This window comes from Babylonia areolata, chromosome 13, assembly GCF_041734735.1.
Source record: "Babylonia areolata isolate BAREFJ2019XMU chromosome 13, ASM4173473v1, whole genome shotgun sequence".
NCBI lineage: Eukaryota > Metazoa > Mollusca > Gastropoda > Neogastropoda > Buccinidae > Babylonia > Babylonia areolata.
The window spans coordinates 1032699-1053461 of NC_134888.1; the positions used below are offsets into that span (position 1 = coordinate 1032699).

Genomic DNA, 20763 nt, shown 5'->3' on the forward strand with positions numbered 1-20763 from the left:
CCCAAAATAGCCAGCCTCCCTTGCCTGCCTCTTCCTTGTCTTTAGTTTCTACAGTTTTAGAGTTATGCATGTGTGTGAATGACTGGTGCGAAAGAGCTTTGATTTGTCTCTGCACAAGATTCAGCGCTATATAAATACCATTATTATTATTATTATTATTATTGTGTTGAGTTACTCTTTTGTTGTCACAGCAGATTTTGTTCAATTTTTTTACTTTTTATGGCAGTGATACATTGTGGACAATGAGCTTATGTGACCGATTGACAATAGCTTACAGCAGGGCCAGCAGCAGAGTGAGAGCTGTATGGTCAGTGGTTTCTCCACTGCAGTGGGAGGTCATTTGCAGCTTAGTCTTTTGCAAAGGACTATGAATCTCAAACAAGTGGAGTGATGGCCTAGAGGTAACGCGTCCGCCTAGGAAGCGAGAGAATCTGAGCGCGCTGGTTTGAATCACGGCTCAGCCACTGATATTTTCTCCCCCTCCACTAGACCTTGAGTGGTGGTCTGGATGCTAGTCATTTGGATGAGATGATAAACCGATGTCCTGTGTGCAGCATGCACTTAGCGCACGTAAAAGAACCCACAGCAACAAAAGGGTTATTCCAGGCAAAATTCTGTAGAAAATTCCACTTTGATAGGAAAAACAAATAAAACTGCACGCAGGAAAAAATACAAAAAAATGTGTGGCGCTGTCAGTGTAGCGACACGCTCTCCCTGGGGAGAGCAGCCTGAATTTCACACAGAGAAATCTGTTGTGATAAAAAAGAGAAAATCAGAACACAGAATAGGACTAGGAGGCAAGACTGCACTGGCTTTTGTGTTGCAGTCTTTGGGGCTAGTTGGCCTTCGGGAGCCATCCCAATTCTGACTGTCCTAAAACCCTCTTAGCCGAGAAAGTGGGGATATAACTTGGGCAAGACACTCTCCACTATATTCAAATTCTGTACCAGATTGTTGGAACAGCAGTTGCCTCCTCTGCTGTTGTGATGGTCATAGTCAGACATTTTGTATTTGTATTTGTATTTCTTTTTATCACAACAGATTTCTCTGTGTGAAATTCGGGCTGCTCTCCCCATGGAGAGTGCGTCGCTATATTACAGCGCCACCCTTGTTTGTTTTTTTTTCAGTTTTTTCCTGTGTGCGGTTTTATTTGTTTTTCCTATGGAAGTGGATTTTTCTACAGAATTTTGCCAGGAACAACCTTTTTGTTGCTGAAGGTTCTTTTATGTGCGCTAGGTGCATGCTGCACAAGGGACCTCGTTTTATTGTCTCATCCGAATGACTAGCGCCCAGACCACCACTCAAGGTCTAGTGGAGGGAGAGAAAATATCGGCGGCTGAGCCATGATTCGAACTGGCGCGCTCAGATTCTCTCGCTTCCTAGGCGGACACGTTACCTCAAGGCCGTCACTCCACACTGTCTATCACATACAATACATTTTGTGGCAGTCCCAGCTTGGCATGGGATAGTGGGCACCCTGACTGTGGAAAGGACTGTGGTGCTGATGTAGATCATGGCTTGCTGTGAAGTGGCTGCTCAAGATATTGGTGTGAACAGGGGCAAAATGTTGAATTTGGGAAATCAGATATTTTAATGACAGTGTTAGTTGAACCCGGTTCTTTTTAAACTCTCATGCTATTCAAATTAAACGCAGAACGCTCCCACCCCCTACCCCCATACACACACAGACAGACAGACAGATAGAAAGAGTCACTTAGACAATTTTTTTAATTTTATGATGTAGAAGATGTTCATTTTATGTTTATGATTAAAACTTCTTAGCATTGGGAATCTTTTAAGAAAAAGCGTGTTCCGTTCTGTTTCTCCCAGACTATGAAGGTTTTTTTTTAGCTTTGGGAATCTTTCGAGAATATTTGCGGTCTATTCTGTTGTCCTCGGGCTACTGTTAATACTTCTTGCTTGTCTTAGCCTGTGGAATCTTTTACAAATGTGAATGTGTTCAGTTCTGTTTCACCTGGCCTGCTGTTGATACTTCTTAACATTTAGAATCTGAAAAGAAATGGTATGCTCAGTTCTGTTAACCCCAGGTTACTGCTAAGACTCAATAGCATTGGGAATCTTCTACATAAAAACCAATGTGTAAATTCTGTTGCTCCCAGACTCATTAGCACTGGGAATCTGTTATATAAAAATCAATGTGTGAATTGGAAATATTTTAAGAATGCATTCTTCTTCTTCTTCTTCTTCTTCTGCGTCCACTCGTATGCACACGAGTGGGCTTTTACGTGTATGACCATTTTTACCCCACCATGTAGGCAGCCATACTCCGTTTTCGGGGGTGTGCATGCTGGGTATGTTCTTGTTTCCATAACCCACCGAACGCTGACATGGATTACAGGATCTTTAACGTGCGTATTTGATCTTCTGCTTGCATATACACACGAAGGGGGTTCAGGCACTGGCAGGTCTGCACATATGTTGACCTGGGAGATCGTAAAAATCTCCACCCTTTACCCACCAGGCGCCGTCACCATGATTCGAACCCGGGACCCTCAGATTGAAAGTCCAACAATTTAACCATTCGGCTATTCCGCCCGTCGAGAATGCATTCAATTGTTTTGCCCCAGTGTCCCTGTTAAAACTCACAAACATTGGGAATCTTTTAAGAAAGGGTTGTCCCTGGCAGAATTCTGTACAAAAATCCACTTTGATAGGAAAACAAATGGTCTTGCAGGCAGTCATTCTTCTTCTCTTTTTTTTCTTTTTTTTTAAAATTAATTTTTTTTTTTTTAAATGGGTGGTGCTCTCATTCTAGCGACACACTGTCTCCTTGGGGAGAACAGCCTGAATTTTACACTGAGAAATCTGTGGTGAGAGAGTTAAGACAATACTTCTTCTTCTTCTTGGTTTGTGGGCTGCAATTCCTATGTTCACTTCATATGTACATATGTTGGCTTTTTATGTGTATGACCATTTCTACCCTGCCATGTAGGCAGCCATATTAGGTTTTCGGGGGTGTGCATGCTGGGTGTTCTTGGTTTCCATAACCCACAAAATGCTGACATGGATTACAGGCTCTTTAACATGTGTATTTGATCATCTTGTGCGTATACACAAGAAGGGGGTTCAGGCACTAGCAGGTCAGCACATATTTTGACCAAGGAGATAAAAAAAATCGTCTCCCTTTACTCACCAGGCGCCATTACTGAGATTCGAACCCAGGACCCTCAGATTGAAAGCCCAGTGCTTTAACCTTTTGGCCTCTGACCTTTTCTGCAGTTAATGGATCTGGCCCCAAGTATCTTTCTGAACTCCTCCATATCTATACCCCATCTCGCCAGCTCCGTTCTTCCTCTGATACTCGACTTCTCAGGATACCTCACGTCAGAAGTAAGACCTATGGACACAGTTCGTTTTCTTTTCAGTCGCCAAAGACGTGGAACAAGCTCCCTGATAACCTCCGTCATTCTGATTCCCTTGCATCTTTTAAATCTTGTCTCAAAACTCACCTTTTCCCTCAGCAGTAAGTTCAGTTGTGGCAGGTCCACTTCCTTTGCGTTAGCTGTGCTGACTATGTGTGTATACATATGTATGTGTACATAACTACATGCATGTATATGAATGTGTATTGTGTGTGCATGAGTTTATGTAAGTTTGTGCCTGCCTGTGTGTGTATGTGTTAGTTAGATACACATGTATTGTTAAAATGTATGTATGCAGTGTGTGTGTGTGTGTGTGTGTGCGTGTGTGTGTGTGTGTGTGTGTGTAGTCACATTTTGGTATGTGTATGTAACATAGATGTAATGTTTTATGTTAATAAAGCGTTTTTGTAAAGCACCTAGAGCAGATTTCTGGATAGTGTGCTATATAAGTATCCATTATTATTATTATTACTACTACGCCTGTCAGACAACGCAAGTCTTTTGCTCACCAGGCCAGAACCATCACAGATCAGGAGCTGGCCTTTCTGAACCAGTTCTTCAACCAGAGCGAGGATGCTGCCAAGAGGGGGCGAGACAGGCTGGTGTTCACTCCGTACGGTCTGAACAAGGTCTATGAGAAGCTGAAGAAACGGCAGTACAAGTACGAGCAGCATGTCAAGGCTATCTACTACATGGTGACGCTGGGGCATCACTGCAGCTGGTCCCTGCAGGTGACCCGATTCCAGACAGTTTGTTTGCTGGGTTGTGTTGTTTGCTCAGACTGGGTTGGGGTTCCGAAGAAGAGAGTTAATTGTTGGGAATTAAGATATTTTGTGCATCGTCCAGTGGAATGGAAAAGATTTTCACTGGTTTCCTAAGGTCATATTTCGCAGTTAAATGCCTTTTCAAAAATCATCAAAGCGCATGGGTTTGTGTATGCATGCATTGTGTGCATGCATACATAATGACATATGTCTTTCGGATGAGATGATAAACCGAGGTCCCGTGTGCAGCATGCACTTAGCGCACGTAAAAGAACCCATGGCAACAAAAGGGTTGTTCCTGGCAAAATTCTGTAGAAAAAATCCACTTCGATAGGAAAAACAAATAAAACTGCACGCAGGAAAAAATACAAAAAAATATGGGTGGCGCTGTAGTGTAGCGATGCGCTCTCCCTGGGGAGAGCAGCCCGAATTTCACACAGAGAAATCTGTTGTGATAAAAAGAAATACAAATACAAATATGTTTGTGTGTGTGTGTGTATGTATGATATTATGCATACATGTTTGTATGTGGTATTTGTATCTGTCTGTGGTTATTACTGTTTGGTTTTTGTAATTCAGGTGTGGGTACTGGTTTCTTTTATGTAGGTGAGTTGTGACTGTGTTTTAAGTTCATGCAAAGGAATTGTGAAAAATGAAGTCAAGAAAGCTGTGTAGTCTATCCTATGTATCAGTAGAAAGTGATCAGTGATGTATGCGAGCTGAACAGCACTGCAGCCAGTGATAATGATAATGTTGACGATGACAGTGATGATGATGATTGTGTGGTGTTACATATACTTACCGTGTCAAACTGATGCAAACTAGGCCTATCCGTTTGCTCTGCTTGGCCAAATTTCGCGCGGCTGACAGTGAAAAGACGAGCCGTTTTTCCCCGGTCCGCTGTCAGCCAATCAAACGCCTCTAAAAGCTGTAAGCGTTGAATCATTCCTTTGGCCAAGGCTCTCCACGCCATCTTGTCAGGTTTACGCTCTGTCTCGTCTTACGCTTTTTTTGGCTGTTAAGTGTATTCATTTGGCCTTATTTTATAATAAGAAAATACAGACTAGTGGAGTGATGGCCTAGAGGTAACACGTCCGCCTAGGAAGCGAGAGAGAATCTGAGCACGCTGGTTTGAATCACGGCTCAGCCGCCGATATTTTCTCCCCCTCCACTAGACTTTGAGTGGTGGTCTGGACGCTAGTCATTCGGATGAGACGATAAACTGAGGTCCCGTGTGCAGCATGCACTTAGCGCATGTAAAAGAACCCACAGCAACAAAAAGGTTGTTCCAGGCAAAATTCTGTAGAAAAATCCACTTTGATAGGAAAAGCAAATAAAAACTGCACGCAGGAAAAAATACAAAAAAAAAAGGGTGGCGCTGTAGTGTAGCGACGCGCTCTCCCTGGGGAGAGCAGCCCTAATTTCACACAGAGAAATCTGTTGTGATAAAAAGAAATACAAATACTGTTCTGTGTCTGGTGCTCTTTGGTCTGTTCTTGTGTCGGCCTTCGGTGTCCGATGACAAGCACGAACACACACACACACACACACGCACGCACGCACGCGCGCGCGCGCGAGTGAAGTGAGCAGTGATATGAAGATCAGTATCAGTATCAGTATCAGTAGCTCAAGGAGGTGTCACTGCGTTTAGACAAATCCATATACGCTACACCACATCTGCCAAGCAGATGCCTGACCAGCAGCGTAACCCAACGCGCTTAATCAGGCCTTGAGAAAAAAATAAAATAAAATAAAATAGAATAGAATAAAATAACAAACCAAAACAAAACAAACGAACAAACAAAACAAAATAACAACAACAAAAAAGGATAAAATAAAAAGAAATAAGTAAATAAATAAATAATAGATAAATACATTTTAAAAAAAGAAAAAAAAGAACTACTACTACTGATAATAATATTTATAAGGCGCAAAAACTTGATGAAGTCAACTGTAAGTGTTAGAAAAAAACCAAAAAAACCAACAAAAACACCATGTGACATGATGAATGAAGTAAGAAGTGAAGTGAGCAGTGATGTGATGATTGAATTAATGCCAGATACGGTAATGCCAAAATGACCAGCATGATGATTTTCCATGATATGGGTTTTTGATGGATTTTGACCCTTGAACATCTCTTCTACATAAGTTGTTTTTTTTTTTTGTGTGTGTAAAGATACAGCTAACAATGAAATAATTGCCATAAAAGATAGCTTACTGAGTCACAGAAATGTTTATTTTGTTCAATTCTGATGTAGTTTGTCCAATATCAGGCTTTAACAAGGCATTCATATTGACCTTAAGTTTGCTCAAGAATGAAGAAAGCTACAAAGCTAAAACTTTGCAAGTTGACCTTATCCTGTGTTGGTCTAAGTTTTGTGCAAGAGGATTTTTGAAAATATTTTTGAATGTTAATTTGTAGCAGTTCCAATACGTTTATACTATGGTAAATTTCGAGGCTCTTGCACATCCAAAAATTCTTAAAAATTTAAAAAAAAAAAATACTTTAAAAAAAACGATACTTGTTTTGTGCTTTCCTCCCTTAAAGGGAGCTCAGAGTGCTGTACAGTTCAGTTCAGTTCAGTTCAGTACAGTTCAGATCAGTTCAGTTCAGTTACTCAAGGAGGCATCACTGCGTTGGGACAAACCCATAGATGTTACACCACACCTGCTAAGCAGATGCCTGACCAGCAGCGTAACCCAACATGCTTTGTCAGTCCTTGGGGGTGGGGTGGGGGGGGGGAATGGGCATAAACAAATAAATGAATACATCATTAAATTAATTGATAAACGTGTAAACAAATAAATAAGTAACTGAATAGATGACTAAATAAATGACTAAATAAGTAAATGACTAAATAAATGAACAAATGGATAACAATAAAAAGGTAAGCAGATATTAAAATGAAATAAAATAAAATAAAATGCAGGAAAAGAAAAAAGAAAATAGATAAGAAAACAATGATAATAATGAGTAAACAAAGAAGCAAATAACACGCACTCTCACAAGTTTCAAGTTTCAAGTTTTAATTATCCTTTCACTCCTGTTGGAGTATGGAGGGTTACTGCAAAATAATCTTTTTGTGCCCAGAACAAACATTTCCAAATACACAGTAATGTCACATAAAAGTTGAGAAAACACAAATGTCTTTTAACTCCAAAAGTATAACTTGGCAGCATTTGCAAATCTAATCATCTTACAGCTAAAATGACTTTTTTGCCTCCTTTGAGCATATTACAAAAATTAAAAACCGATTTTGGAGACAAATATTTTATAGGAACATATCTATTTTGTAACTGATCATAATTGGGACAGTCCATTATAAAATGAAACTCATCACCAATCACAGACATGTTTCAAACCTTACAAAGCCGTAACTCTTGTGGTATGCCTTTGTGTCTCCCTGTTTCAATTTCCAGCTTATGATTACTACTTCGAAATCTGAAGAAGCTGATAACATAATTATCAGGCATTTGACTTGTATATTTTTCTCTACCAAATCCACTTTTGAAATTTCGATAAAACAAACATTTACTACTCGCCTCTAGAGCATGTCTCCATAGATTTTGAAAACTCAAACATTTACTACTCGCCTCTGGAGCATGTCTCCATAGATTTTGAAAACTATCTCTCAACACACACACACACACACACACACACACACGCGCACACTCACACACAAGTACAAACACACACACACATGTACAAACACACACACACACGCCCACACACATGCACAACAGACCTGCAGCAAACCTGCAGTTTGACAGACATGGAAGCACAAACAAAAGAACACAGGCCCCAACACTACACACAAAAGCAGACGAACATAATGCTGTTGAGAAGTGAAGTGAGCTGTGAGGGTGCGTGTTGTCATGCCTGCAGGTAACGCCCCCCACTACCCAACTGCACAAGGTGCTGGGTTACCCACACCCTGAGGGAGAAGAGATGCCCGCCGCCATGATCATCCCGCACTCCTCCGCAGCTGATGATGGAGTGGTCGGTGTCCCTTGTGTGTGTGTGTGGGGGTGGGGGAGGGGGGGGGTGTTGTGGGTGTGAGTGTGTGTGCGTGTGACTTTGACTTAATTTATTGTTATAAAATCCTTAAGGATTAATGGACATAACAAAACAACATTATGAACAAAGTGTGTGTGTGTGTGTGTTGTGTTTTAGGATTAATAGACATAACAAAAGAACATAATGAACAAAGTGTGTGTGTGTGTGTGTGTTTGTGTGTGCATTTGTGGGGGTGTGGTTGGGGATGGATGTGTGTGTGTTGGTTGGTGGGTGGGTGTGTGTTTGTGTGTGTGTGCATGTATGGGTGGGTGGGTGGATGTGTGGGCGGGAGGGTGTGGATGTTTGTGTGTGTGTGTGTGTGTGTGTGCGTGTGCATGTGTGGGTGGGTGGGTGGATGTGTGGGTGAGGGGGTGTGGATGTTTGTGTGTGTGTGTGGGTGGGGGGATGTGGATGTGTGTGTGTGTGTGTGTGTGTGTGTGAAGGCAGAGCTGTTTACTGATTAGTGTGTGAGAAATGGTGTGTGGGTGTTTGTGTGGGAATAGAATAGAATAGAATAGATTTTATTGTCATGAAACCGTAAGGTTTATAAGACACAAGTGCAATGGTAAACGAATGAACGAATGAAAAACACACAATCAATCAGTTAATGCAGTAAATTGCAGCAGCATTCATAAACAAAATTTCCCAATTTTGTTTGTATCTATTCATCATCTGTTAGCATCACCTGACTGGGAATATGTCCTGTGTTATTCGAATTTTGATTATCCTTTTAAAATTGTTGCCTTGAGGTTTTATATTTAATACAATGATCAAGAAGATGGATTTCGTCTTCCAGGATGTTACACTTGTTGCACAATCTGTCTTCTTGTGGAATATTTAAATATCTACCTTTCTCAATCTTTAGGTCATGCGCACTTATTCTGAGTTTTGTTAATTCTTGTCTGTGTTTTGTATCTGATATATTTAAAAAATAGGTTTCAATTTTGTACTCTGCTACAATCGTATTGTAAAATTTTAGCTTTAATGTTTTTTCTCTTTTGTCTTTCCGGTATTTGATATATTCATTTTCTAATTTTTTTTATACACGATGTATTTCAGTCTATGTATGCTGAATGTGAATTGATTTTTCCAAATGTGATCAAGGCCTGTAATTTTGAGTATCTTTTTAACAAATATCAGCCATGGGGAAGTTGTATTTTCTTGTTGGTACATGGACTTATATATTTTGTTGATGAGGGAAGTTTCTGGTAATTGAATAATGTGAATCCAAGATGTAATAATTTGGCACATTATCTTTAAACTTATTGGGAATCTGCCCAGTTCACCTAACACAGGAAGCACCTGTGGGTGTTTGTGGGGGTGGATGGGTGGGTGGGTGTGAGGGTGTGTGCATGCGTTGGTGGGCGGGTGTGGATTTGGGGGGGGGGGTGAATGTGTTTGTGCGTGCATGTAAGTGACGGTTGTGCATGTGTGTGCACACATGTGTCCGTCACCCTCCCGTTTGTGCACTGGTTCAGTTTGTTGCTCTGTTTTCCTGTCTTTGGCAGTCTTGAATTATTATCCCATGTGGAAATTACACTTCAGCTTTACTTGTAAGTAGATTCCACTACTGCTGCTACTACTACTACTACTACTACTACTACTAAAGATAATGATAACAACCATGATGATAGAACGACACTAATCAGGATGGTGATGATGGTGACAGCAATCACAACATCATTGTTATGATAATTATTATAATAATTATTATTATTATTCTAATGATATAAAAAATGAATCATTTTTATGATACTGATGATATACATTATTTAAAATTTTTTTTATAATAATATTAAAAAAAAAAATTATTATGGATTCTAATGATATTAAAAATGATTTATATTGATGATCATTATGATAAAGATATTAGTAAATAATGAATTAAAAAAAACAAACAACAACCCCAAAACAGCACAGTATATCAACAACAACATCTCTACGACACGGCAAAACCCAGATCAGACCCTCTAACCCATGCTCCCCCGTTTCCTCCTCTCCCCAAACCCCCACCCCCACGGTTCCCCCAGGACGGGCAGAACGAGATGCTGAAGACGACGTACTACGACGGAGGAGCTGGGACCCCTCCGGCCCTCAAACAGGTGGAGGAGTCCCTGAACGAGGCCCTGAAGAGCACCATCGCCATGTTCCACCTGACTGACCTGGTGCGGCCCTTCTGTGACTGCAACATCCAGGCCACGCAGCTGCACAAGTTCAGGTCAGGGGCGTGTGGGGGTTGGGGTGGGGGCTGGTTGTGTTGGTGGTGGTGTTTGTTTTGTGGTGTGCCAGTCTGGTCCTCAAAGCGTCCTTCAGATTGTGTTGTGGTTGTGTTGTGGTTGTGTTGGGTTGTATTGTGGTTGTGCTGGGTTGTATTGTGGTTGGGTTGTATTGTGGTTGTGTTGGGTTGTATTGTGTGTTGGGTTGTATTGTGGTTGTGTTGTGTTGGGTTAGGTTGTATTGTGTGTTGGGTTGTATTGTGGTTGTGTTGTGGTTGTGTTGGGTTGTATTGTGGTTGTGTTGGGTTGTATTGTGTGTTGTATTGTGGTTGTGTTGGGTTGTATTGTGGTTGTGTTGGGTTGGGTTGGGTTGTATTGTGTGTTGGGTTGGGTTGTATTGTGTGTTGGGTTGTATTGTGGTTTGTATTGTGGATGTGTTGGGTTGGGTTGTATTGTGTGTTGGGTTGTATTGTGGTTGTGTTGGGTTGGGTTGTGTTGGTTTGTATTGTAGGTTGTGTTGGGTTGTATTGTGTGTTGGGTTGTATTGTGGTTGTGTTGGGTTGTATTGTGGTTGTCTTGGGTTGTATTGTGGTTGTGTTGTATTGTGTGTTGGGTTGTATTGTGGTTGTGTTGGGTTGTATTGTGGTTGTGTTGGGTTGTATTGTGGTTGTGTTGGGTTGTATTGTGGTTGTGTTGGGTTGTATTGTGGATGTGTTGGGTTGTATTGTGGTTGTGTTGTATTGTGTGTTGGGTTGTATTGTGGTTGTGTTGGGTTGTATTGTGGTTGTGTTGGGTTGTATTGTGGTTGTGTTGGGTTGTGTTGTGGTTGTGTTGGGTTGTATTGTGGTTATGTTGGGTTGTATTGTGGTTGTGTTGGGTTGTATTGTGGTTGTGTTGGGTTGTATTGTGGTTGTGTTGGGTTGTATTGTGGTTGTGTTGGGTTGTATTGTGTGTTGGGTTGTATTGTGTGTTGGGTTGTATTGTGGTTGTGTTGGGTTGTATTGTGGTTGTGTTGGGTTGTATTGTGGTTGTGTTGGGTTGTGTTGTGTTGTGGTTGTGTTGGGTTGTATTGTGGTTATGTTGGGTTGTGTTGTGGTTGTGTTGGGTTGTATTGTGTGTGTTGGGTTGTATTGTGTTGGGTTGTATTGTGGTTGTGTTGGGTTGTATTGTGTTGGGTTGTATTGTGGTTGTGTTGGGTTGGGTTGTATTGTGTTGGGTTGTATTGTGTGTTGGGTTGTATTGTGGTTATGTTGGGTTGTATTGTGGTTGTGTTGGGTTGTGTTGTGTTGTGGTTGTGTTGGGTTGTATTGTGGTTGTGTTGGGTTGTATTGTGTGTTGGGTTGTATTGTGGTTGTGTTGGGTTGTATTGTGTTGGGTTGTATTGTGGTTGTGTTGGGTTGTATTGTGGTTGTGTGTGTTGGGTTGTATTGTGTGTTGGGTTGTATTGTGGTTGTGTTGGGTTGTATTGTGTTGGGTTGTATTGTGGTTGTGTTGGGTTGTATTGTGTTGGGTTGTATTGTGGTTGTGTTGGGTTGTATTGTGGTTGTGTTGGGTTGTATTGTGTTGGGTTGTATTGTGGTTGTGTTGGGTTGTATTGTGGTTGTGTTGGGTTGTATTGTGTTGGGTTGTATTGTGTGTTGTTTGTGTTGGGTTGTGTTGTGGTTGTGTTGGGTTGTATTGTGGTTGTGTTGGGTTGTATTGTGGTTGGGTTGTATTGTGGTTGTGTTGGGTTGTATTGTGGTTGTGTTGGGTTGTGTTGTGGTTGTATTGCTGGTAACGCAACAACAACAAGCGGCCTATATGTGTGTGTGTGTGTGTTGGGGCTCATGTACGTTTATGTGTATTTGACTGTGCTTTCATATCTGTGAAATTGCATGTTTGGTGCATATCTGTTATGCATATGTGGGTGTATGTGTGAATGTGTGTCTCCATGTTTTACATTTATTTGTTTATTTATCATCATTGTTGTCTTTTTTTTATTTTTTTTAATTATTATTATTATTATTACTACTTTTTAAAAATTATTATTTATTTATTTATGTACGCTTATAGTCGACTTCATCAAGTTTTTGCGCCTTATTCATAATATCATTATTATTAGTAGTTTAAAAAAAAATTTATTATGTATTTATCTATTATTTATTCACCTTTTTTTTTTCTCAAGGCCTGACTAAGCACGTTGGGTTACGCTGCTGGTCAGGCATCTGCTTGGCAGATGTGGTGTAGCGTATATGGATTTGTCCGAATGCAGTGACGCCTCCTTGAGCTACTGAAACTGAAACTGTGGTTGTGTTGTATTGTGGTTGTGTTGAGGCTGTGTTGGTTGAATCATGTTATGGCTTTGTGGGGTATGACTTTGGTTGGGATGTGGAGTGATGGCCTAGAGCTAACGCGTCCGCCTAGGAAGCGAGAGAATTTGAGCGCGCTGGTTTGAATCACGGCTCAGCCGCCGATATTTTCTCCCCCTCCACTAGATCTTGAGTGGTGGTCTGGACGCTAGTCATTCGGATGAGACGATAAACCGAGGTCCCATGTGCAGCATGCATTTAGCGCACGTAAAAGAACCCACGGCAACAAAAGGGTTGTTCCTGGCAAAATTCTGTAGGAAAATCCACTTCGATAGGAAAAACAAATAAAAGTGCACGCAGGAAAAAATACCAAAAAAATGGGTGGTGCTGTAGTGTAGCGACGTGCTCTCCCTGGGGAGAGCAGCCTGAATTTCACACAGAGAAATCTGTTGTGATAAAAAGAAATACAAATACAAAATACAAATACAAATGTGTTGGGTTTTGGTTTGGTTAGAATTTCAGATTGTTGTATGGCTTGGGTGGAGTTCGGTTAGGTTCTGTGGGTCTTGGGGTCGGGATGTGTTGGGTTTTTTTTGGGTTAGAATTTCAAATTGTTGTATGGCTTGGGTGGAGTTGGGTTAGGTTGTGTGGGGCTTGGGGTTGGGGTGTGTTGGGTTTTGGTTCGGTTAGAATTTCAGATTGTTGTATGGCTTGGGTGGAGTTGGGTTAGGTTGTGTGGGGCTTGGGGTTGGGGTGTGTTGGGTTTTTTTTGGGTTAGAATTTCAAATTGTTGTATGGCTTGGGTGGAGTTGGGTTAGGTTCTGTGGGGCTTGGGGTTGGGGTGTGTTGGGTTTTGGTTCGGTTAGAATTTCAGATTGTTGTATGGCTTGGGTGGAGTTGGGTTAGGTTCTGTGGGGCTTGGGGTTGGGGTGTGTTGGGTTTTGGTTCGGTTAGAATTTCAGATTGTTGTATGGCTTGGGTGGAGTTGGGTTAGGTTGTGTGGGGCTTGGGGTTGGGGTGTGTTGGGTTTTGGTTCGGTTAGAATTTCAAATTGTTGTATGGCTTGGGTGGAGTTGGGTTAGGTTCTGTGGGGCTTGGGGTTGCAGTGGAACTGGGCTTGGTTGTGGTGTGTCTGTGTTTGGTCGGGTCGTGTGGTGTGCTGTGGCTGTGTTTGGTCGGGTCGTGTGGTGTGCTGTGGCTGTGTTTGGTCGGGTCGGGTGGTGTGCTGTGGCTGTGTGGTGTGGTGTGGTGTGGCTGTGTTGTGTGGTGTGGCTGTGTTGTGTGGTGTGGTGTGCTGTGGTGTGCTGTGGCTGTGTGGTGTGGCTGTGTGGTGTTGTGTGCTGTGCTGTGGCTGTGTTGTGTCATGTTGTGTGGTGTGGCTGTGTTGTGTCATGTTGTGTGGTGTGGCTGTGTTGTGTTGTGTGGTGTGGTGTGGCTGTGTTGTGTTGTGTGGTGTGGCTGTGTTGTGTGGTGTGGCTGTGTGGTGTGGTGTGGTGTGGCTGTGTTGTGTCATGTGGTGTGCTTTGTTGTGTGGTGTGGTGTGGTGTGGCTGTGTTGTGTTGTGTGATGTGGTGTGGCTGTGTGGTGTGGTGTGGTGTGGTTTGGCTGTGTTGTGTGGTGTGGTGTGGTGTGGCTGTGTTGTGTGGTGTGGTGTGGTGTGGCTGTGTGGTGTGGTGTGGCTGTGTTGTGTGGTGTGGCTGTGTTGTGTGGTGTGCTGTGTTGTGTTGTGTGGTGTGGTGTGGTGTGGCTGTGTTGTGTGGTGTGGTGTGCTGTGTTGTGTGGTGTGGTGTGGCTGTGTTGTGTGGTGTGGTGTGGCTGTGTTGTGTGGTGTGGTGTGGCTGTGTTGTGTGGTGTGGTGTGGCTGTGTTGTGTGGTGTGGCTGTGTTGTGTGGTGTGGCTGTGTTGTGTGGTGTGGTGTGCTGTGTGGTGTGGTGTGGCTGTGTTGTGTTGTGTGGTGTGGTGTGGTGTGGTGTGGCTGTGTTGTGTGGTGTGGTGTGGCTGTGTTGTGTGGTGTGGCTGTGTTGGTGTGGCTGTGTTGTGTGGTGTGTTGTGTTGTGTGATGTGGTGTGACTGTGTTGTGTTGTGTGATGTGGTGTGGCTGTGCTGTGTTGTGTGGTGTGGCTGTGTTGTGTTGTGTGATGTGGTGTGGCTGTGTTGTGTTGTGTGATGTGGTGTGGCTGTGTTGTGTGATGTGGTGTGGCTGTGTTGTGTGATGTGGTGTGGCTGTGTTGTGTTGTGTGGTGTGGCTGTGTTGTGTGGTGTGGTGTGGCTGTGTTGTGTGGTGTGCTGTGTTTTGTTGTGGTGTGTTGTGTTGTGTGGTGTGGCTGTGTTGTGTGGTGTGGTGTGGCTGTGTTGTGTGGTGTGGCTGTGTTGTGGTGTGGTGTGGCTGTGTTGTGTTGTGTGGTGTGGCTGTGTTGTGTTGTGTGGCTGTGTTGTGTTGTGTTGTGTTGTGTGGTGTGTTGTGGCTGTGCTGTGCTGTGGCTGTGTTGTGTTGTGTGCTGTGGCTGTGTTGTGTGCTGTGCTGTGTGGTGTGGTGTGTTTTGTTGTGTTGTGTGGTGTGGCTGTGTTGCATTGTGTGGTGTGGCTCTGTTGTGTGGTGTGGCTGTGTTGTGTTGTGTGATGTGGTGTGGCTGTGCTGTGTGGTGTGGTGTGGCTGTGTTGTGTGATGTGGTGAGGCTGTGTTGTATGGTGTGGCTGTGTTGTGTGGTGTGGCTGTGTTGTGTTGTGTGGTTTGGCTGTGTTGTGTTGTGTGGTGTGGCTGTGTTGTGTGGTGTGGCTGTGTTGTGCTGTGCTGTGTTGTGTTGTGTTGTGTGGTGTGGCTGTGTTGTGTTGTGTGCTGTGGCTGTGTTGTGTTGTGTGCTGTGCTGTGGCTGTGTTGTGTGGTGTGGCTGTGTTGTGTGGTGTGGTGTGCTGTGGCTGTGTTGTGTGGTGTGGCTGTGTTGTGTGATGTGGTGTGGCCGTGTTGTGTTGTGTGGTGTGGCTGTGTTGTGTTGTGTGGTGTGGCTGTGTTGTGTGGTGTGGTGTGGCTGTGTTGTGTGGTGTGGCTGTGTTGTGTGGTGTGGTGTGGCTGTGTTGTGTGGTGTGGTGTGGTGTGCTGTGTTGTGTTGTGCTGTGTGGCTGTGTTGTGTGGTGTGGTGTGGCTGTGTTGTGTGGTGTGGCTGTGTTGTGTGGTGTGGTGTGGTGTGGTGTGGCTGTGTTGTGTGGTGTGCTGTGGTGTGCTGTGTTGTGTTGTGCTGTGTGGCTGTGTTGTGTGGTGTGGCTGTGTTGTGTGGTGTGGCTGTGTTGTGTTGTGTTGTGTGGCTGTGTTGTGTGGTGTGGCTGTGTTGTGTTGTGTGATGTGGTGTGGCTGTGTTGTGTGGTGTGGCTGTGTTGTGTGGTGTGGTGTGGCTGTGTTGTGTGGTGTGGTGTGGCTCTGTGGTGTGGCTGTGTTGTGTTGTGTGATGTGGCTGTGTGGTGTGGTGTGTGATGTGGTGTGGCTGTGTTGTGTGATGTGGTGTGGCTGTGTGGTGTGGTGTGGCTGTGTTGTGTTGTGTGCTGTGTTGTGTGATGTGTTTTGTTGTGTTGTGTGGTGTGCTGTGCTGTGGCTGTGTTGTGTGGTGTGGCTGTGTTGTGTGGTGTGGCTGTGTTTTGTTGTGTTGTGTGGTGTGCTGTGGCTGTGTTGTTTGGTGTGGTGTGGCTGTGTGGTGTGGCTGTGGTGTTGTGTGGCTGTGTTGTGTGGCTGTGTTGTGTGGTTGTGGTGTGGTGTGGCTGTGTGGTGTGGCTGTGTTGTGTGGTGTGCTGTGGCTGTGTTGTGTTGTGTGGTGTGCTGTGTTGTGTGGTGTGGTGTGGCTGTGTGGTGTGGTGTGGTGTGGTGTGGTGTGGCTGTGTGGTGTGGTGTGGCTGTGTTTTCTTGTGGTGTGGCTGTGTTGTGCTGTTGTTGTGTTGTGTGGTGTGGTGTGGCTGTGTTGTGTGGTGTGGTGTGGTGTCGTGTGGCTGTGTTGTGTGGTGTGGTGTGGCTGTGTTGTGTTGTGTGGTGTGGTGTGTTGTGTTGTGCTGTGTGGCTGTGTTGTGTGGTGTGGTGTGGTGTGGCTGTGTTGTGTGGTGTGGCTGTGTTGTGTGGTGTGGTGTGGCTGTGCTGTGTTGTGTGGTGTGGCTGTGTTGTGTGGTGTGGCTGTGTTGTGTGATGTGGTGTGGCTGTGTTGTGTTGTGTGGTGTGCTGTGTGGTGTGGTGTGGCTGTGTTGTGTTGTTGTGTGGTGTGGCTGTGTTGTGTTGTGTGCTGTGTTGTGATGTGGTGTGGCTGTGTAGTGTGGTGTGGGGTGTGGTGTGGGGTGGCTGTGTTGTGTTGTATGATGTGGTGTGCTGTGTTGTGTGGTGTGGTGTGGCTGTGTTGTGTGGTGTTGTGTGGTGTGCGGTGGCTGTGTTGTGTTGTGTGGCTGTGTTGTGTAGTGTGATGTGGTGTGGCTGTGTTGTGTGGTGTGCTGTGTTTTGTTGTGGTGTGTTGTGTTGTGTGGTGTTCTGTGGCTGTGTTGTGTTGTGTGATGTGGTGTGGCTGTGTTGTGTGGTGTGGCTGTGTTGTGTGGCTGTGTTGTGGCTGTGTCGTGTTGTGTGGCTGTGGTGTGGTGTGGCTGTGTTGTTGTGTGATGTGGTGTGGCTGTGTTGTGTGGTGTGCTGTGTGTTGTTTGCTGTGGCTGTGTTGTGTTGTGTGGCTGTGTTGTGTGGTGTGCTGTGGCTGTGTTGTGTTGTGTGCTGTGCTGTGGCTTTGTGTTGTGTGCTGTGGCTGTGTTGTGTGCTGTGCTGTGGCTGTGTGGTGTGGTGTGGCTGTGTTGTGTGGTGTGGTGTTTTGTTGTGTGGTGTGGTGTGGCTGTGTTGTGTGGTGTGGTGTGGCTGTGTTGTGTTGTGTGATGTGGTGTGGCTGTGTTGTGTTGTGTGGTGTGGTGTGGCTGTGTTGTGTTGTGTGATGTGGTGTGGCTGTGTTGTGTTGTGTGATGTGGTGTGGCTGTGTTGTGTGGTGTGGCTGTGTTGTGTTGTGGTTTGGCTGTGTTGTGTGGTGTGGCTGTGTTGTGTGGCTGTTTTGTGTGGTGTGGTGTGGCTGTGTTGTGTGGTGTGGCTGTGTTGTGTTGTGTGCTGTGCTGTGCTGTGCTGTGTTGTGTGGTGTGGCTGTGTTGTGCTGTGGCTGTGTTGTGTTGTGTGATGTGGCTGTGTGGTGTGGCTGTGTTGTGTTGTGTTGTGCTGTGTGGCTGTGTTGTGTGGTGTGGTGTGGCTGTGTGGTGTGGTGTGGCTGTGTGGTGTGGTGTGGTGTGGCTGTGTTGTGTGGTGTGGCTGTGTTGTGTTGTGTGATGTGGTGTGACTGTGTTGTGTGATGTGGTGTCGCTGTGCTGTGTGGTGTTGTGTTGTGTGGCTGTGTTGTGTTGTGTGATGTGGTGTGGCTGTGTTGTGTTGTGTGATGTGGTGTGGCTGTGTGGTGTGGTGTGGCTGTGTGGTGTTGTGTGCTGTGTTGTGTTGTGTGATGTGGTGTGGCTGTGTGGTATGGTGTGTTGTGGTGTGTTGTGTTGTGTGGTGTGCTGTTTTTGTGTGTGTTGTGTGGTGTGCTGTGTTTTGTTGTGTGGTGTGGTGTGGCTGTGGTGTGGCTGTGTTGTGTGGTGTGGTGTGCTGTGTTTTGTTGTGTTGTGTGGTGTGGCTGTGTTGTGTTGTGTGGTGTGGCTGTGTTGTGTTGTGTGATGTGGTGTGGCTGTGCTGTGTGGTTTGGTGTGGCTGTGCTGTGTTGTGTGATGTGGTGTGGCTGTGTGGTGTGGCTGTGTTGTGTGGTGTGGTGTGGTGTCGTGTGGCTGTGTGGTGTGGTGTGGCTGTGTTGTGTTGTGTGCTGTGCTGTGCTGTGGCTGTGTTGTGTTGTGTTGTGTGCTGTGGCTGTGTTGTGTGCTGTGCTGTGTGGTGTGGTGTGGCTGTGTGGTGTGGTGTGTTTTGTTGTGTTGTGTGGTGTGGCTCTGTTGTGTGGTGTGGCTGTGTTGTGTGATGTGGTGTGGCTGTGCTGTGTGGTTTGGTGTGGCTGTGTTGTGTGATGTGGTGTGGCTGTGTGGTGTGGCTGTGGTGTGGTGTGGCTGTGTTGTGTTGTGTGGCTGTGTTGTGTTGTGTTGTGTGGCTGTGCTGTGTGGTGTAGTGTGGCTGTGCTGTGTGGTGTGGTGTGGCTGTGTTGTGTGGTGTGGCTGTGTTGTGTTGTGTGATGTGGTGTGGCTGTGTTGTGTGGTGTGGTGTGGCTGTGTTGTGTTGTGTGGTGTGGTGTGGCTGTGTTGTGTGGTGTGGTGTGGTGTGGCTGTGTTGTGTGGTGTGGTGTGGCTGTGTTGTGTTGTGGTGTGGCTGTGTTGTGGTATTGTGGTGTTGTGTGGTGTGGCTGTGTTGTATCGTGTTGTGTGGTGTGGTGTGGCTGTGTTGTGTGGTGTGGTGTGGCTGTGTTGTGTGGTGTGGTGTGGCTGTGTTGTGTTGTGTGCTGTGTTGTGTTGTGCTGTGTGGCTGTGTTGTGTGGTGTGGCTGTGTTGTGTTGTGTGGTGTGGCTGTGTGGTGTGGTGTGGTGTGGCTGTGTGGTGTGGTGTGGTGTCGTGTGGCTGTGTTGTGTGGTGTGGTGTGGCTGTGTTGTGTTTTGTGTGGTGTGCTGTGTTGTGTTGTGCTGTGTGGCTGTGTGGTGTGGTGTGGCTGTGTGGTGTGGTGTGGCTGTGTTGTGTTGTGTGGTGTGGTGTGACTGTGTTGTGTTGTGTGATGTGGTGTGGCTGTGCTGTGTTGTGTGGTTTGGCTGTGTTGTGTGGTGTGGTGTGGCTGTGTTGTGTGATGTGGTGTGGCTGTGTTGTGTTGTGTGGTGTGTTGTGTGATGTGGTGTGGCTGTGTAGTGTGGTTGTGTTGTGTTGTGTGTTGTGTTGTGATGTAGCTGTGTTGTGTTGTGTCCTGTGTTGTGATGTGGTGTGGCTGTGTTGTGTAGTGTTGTGTTGTGTGATGTGGTGTACTGTGTGGTTTGGTGTGGTGTGGCTGTGTTGTGTTGTGTGGTGTACTGTGGTTGTGTGGTGTGATGTGGTGTGATGTGGTGTGGCTGTGTTGTGTGGTGTGCTGTGTTTTGTTGTGTTGTGTGCTGTGTTTTGTTGTGGTGTGTGGCTGTGATGTGGTGTGGCTGTGTTGTGTTGTGTTGTGTGGTGTGGCTGTGTTGTGTGGTGTGGTGTGGTGTGGCTGTGTTGTGGTGTGGTGTGGCTGTGTTGTGGTGTGGTGTGGCTGTGTGGTGTGGTGTGGCTGTGTTGTGTTGTGTGGTGTGGCTGTGTTGTGTTGTGTTGTGTTGTGTGTTCTGGCTGTGTTGTGGTGTGCTGTGGCTGTGTTGTGTTGTGTGCTGTGTTGTGTTGTGTTGTGTGGTGTGGCTGTGTTGTGTGGTGTGGTGTGGGTGTGGTGTGGTGTGGCTGTGTTGTGTTGTGTTGTGTTGTGTGGCTGCGTTGTGTTGTGTGGCTGTGTTGTGTTGTGTTGTGTGGCTGCGTTGTGTGGTGTGGCTGTGTTGTGTGGTGTGCTGTGTGTGGTGTGCTGTGGCTGTGTTGTGTTGTGTTGTGTGCTGTGTGGTGTGCTGTGGCTGTGTTGTGTTGTGTGCTGTGCTGTGGCTGTGTTGTGCTGTGTGATGTGGTGTGGCTGTGTTGTGTGCTGTGCTGTGGCTGTGTTGTGTGCTGTGCTGTGGCTGTGTTGTGTTGTGTGCTGTGCTGTGGCTGTGTTGTGTGCTGTGGCTGTGTTGTGTTGTGTGCTGTGCTGTGGCTGTGTTGTGCTGTGTGCTGTGGCTGTGTTGTGTGCTGTGGCTGTGTTGTGTGCTGTGCTGTGTGGTGTGGTGTGGCTGTGTGGTGTGGTGTGTTTTGTTGTGTTGTGTGGTGTGGCTGTGTTGCATTGTGTGGTGTGGCTCTGTTGTGTGGTGTGGCTGTGTTGTGTTGTGTGATGTGGTGTGGCTGTGCTGTGTGGTGTGGTGTGGCTGTGTTGTGTGATGTGGTGAGGCTGTGTTGTGCGGTGTGGCTGTGTTGTGTGGTTTGGCTGTGTTGTGTTGTGTGGTGTGGCTGTGTTGTGTGGTGTGG

The 20763-nt window shown here is 45.5% G+C and overlaps 1 protein-coding gene across 2 annotated transcripts in view; it reads left to right on the forward strand.

The window, feature by feature from the left end:
• LOC143288962 (uncharacterized) overlaps positions 1 to 20763 on the forward strand; it is a 44735-nt gene that overhangs the window by 12693 nt on the left and 11279 nt on the right. For both annotated transcript variants that reach the window (XM_076597659.1, XM_076597660.1), the window contains exons 4-6: positions 3896 to 4114; positions 8034 to 8147; positions 10235 to 10422. In XM_076597659.1, coding sequence (XP_076453774.1) covers positions 3896 to 4114; positions 8034 to 8147; positions 10235 to 10422 — 521 coding nt within the window. The remainder of the gene's footprint in view (positions 1 to 3895; positions 4115 to 8033; positions 8148 to 10234; positions 10423 to 20763) is intronic.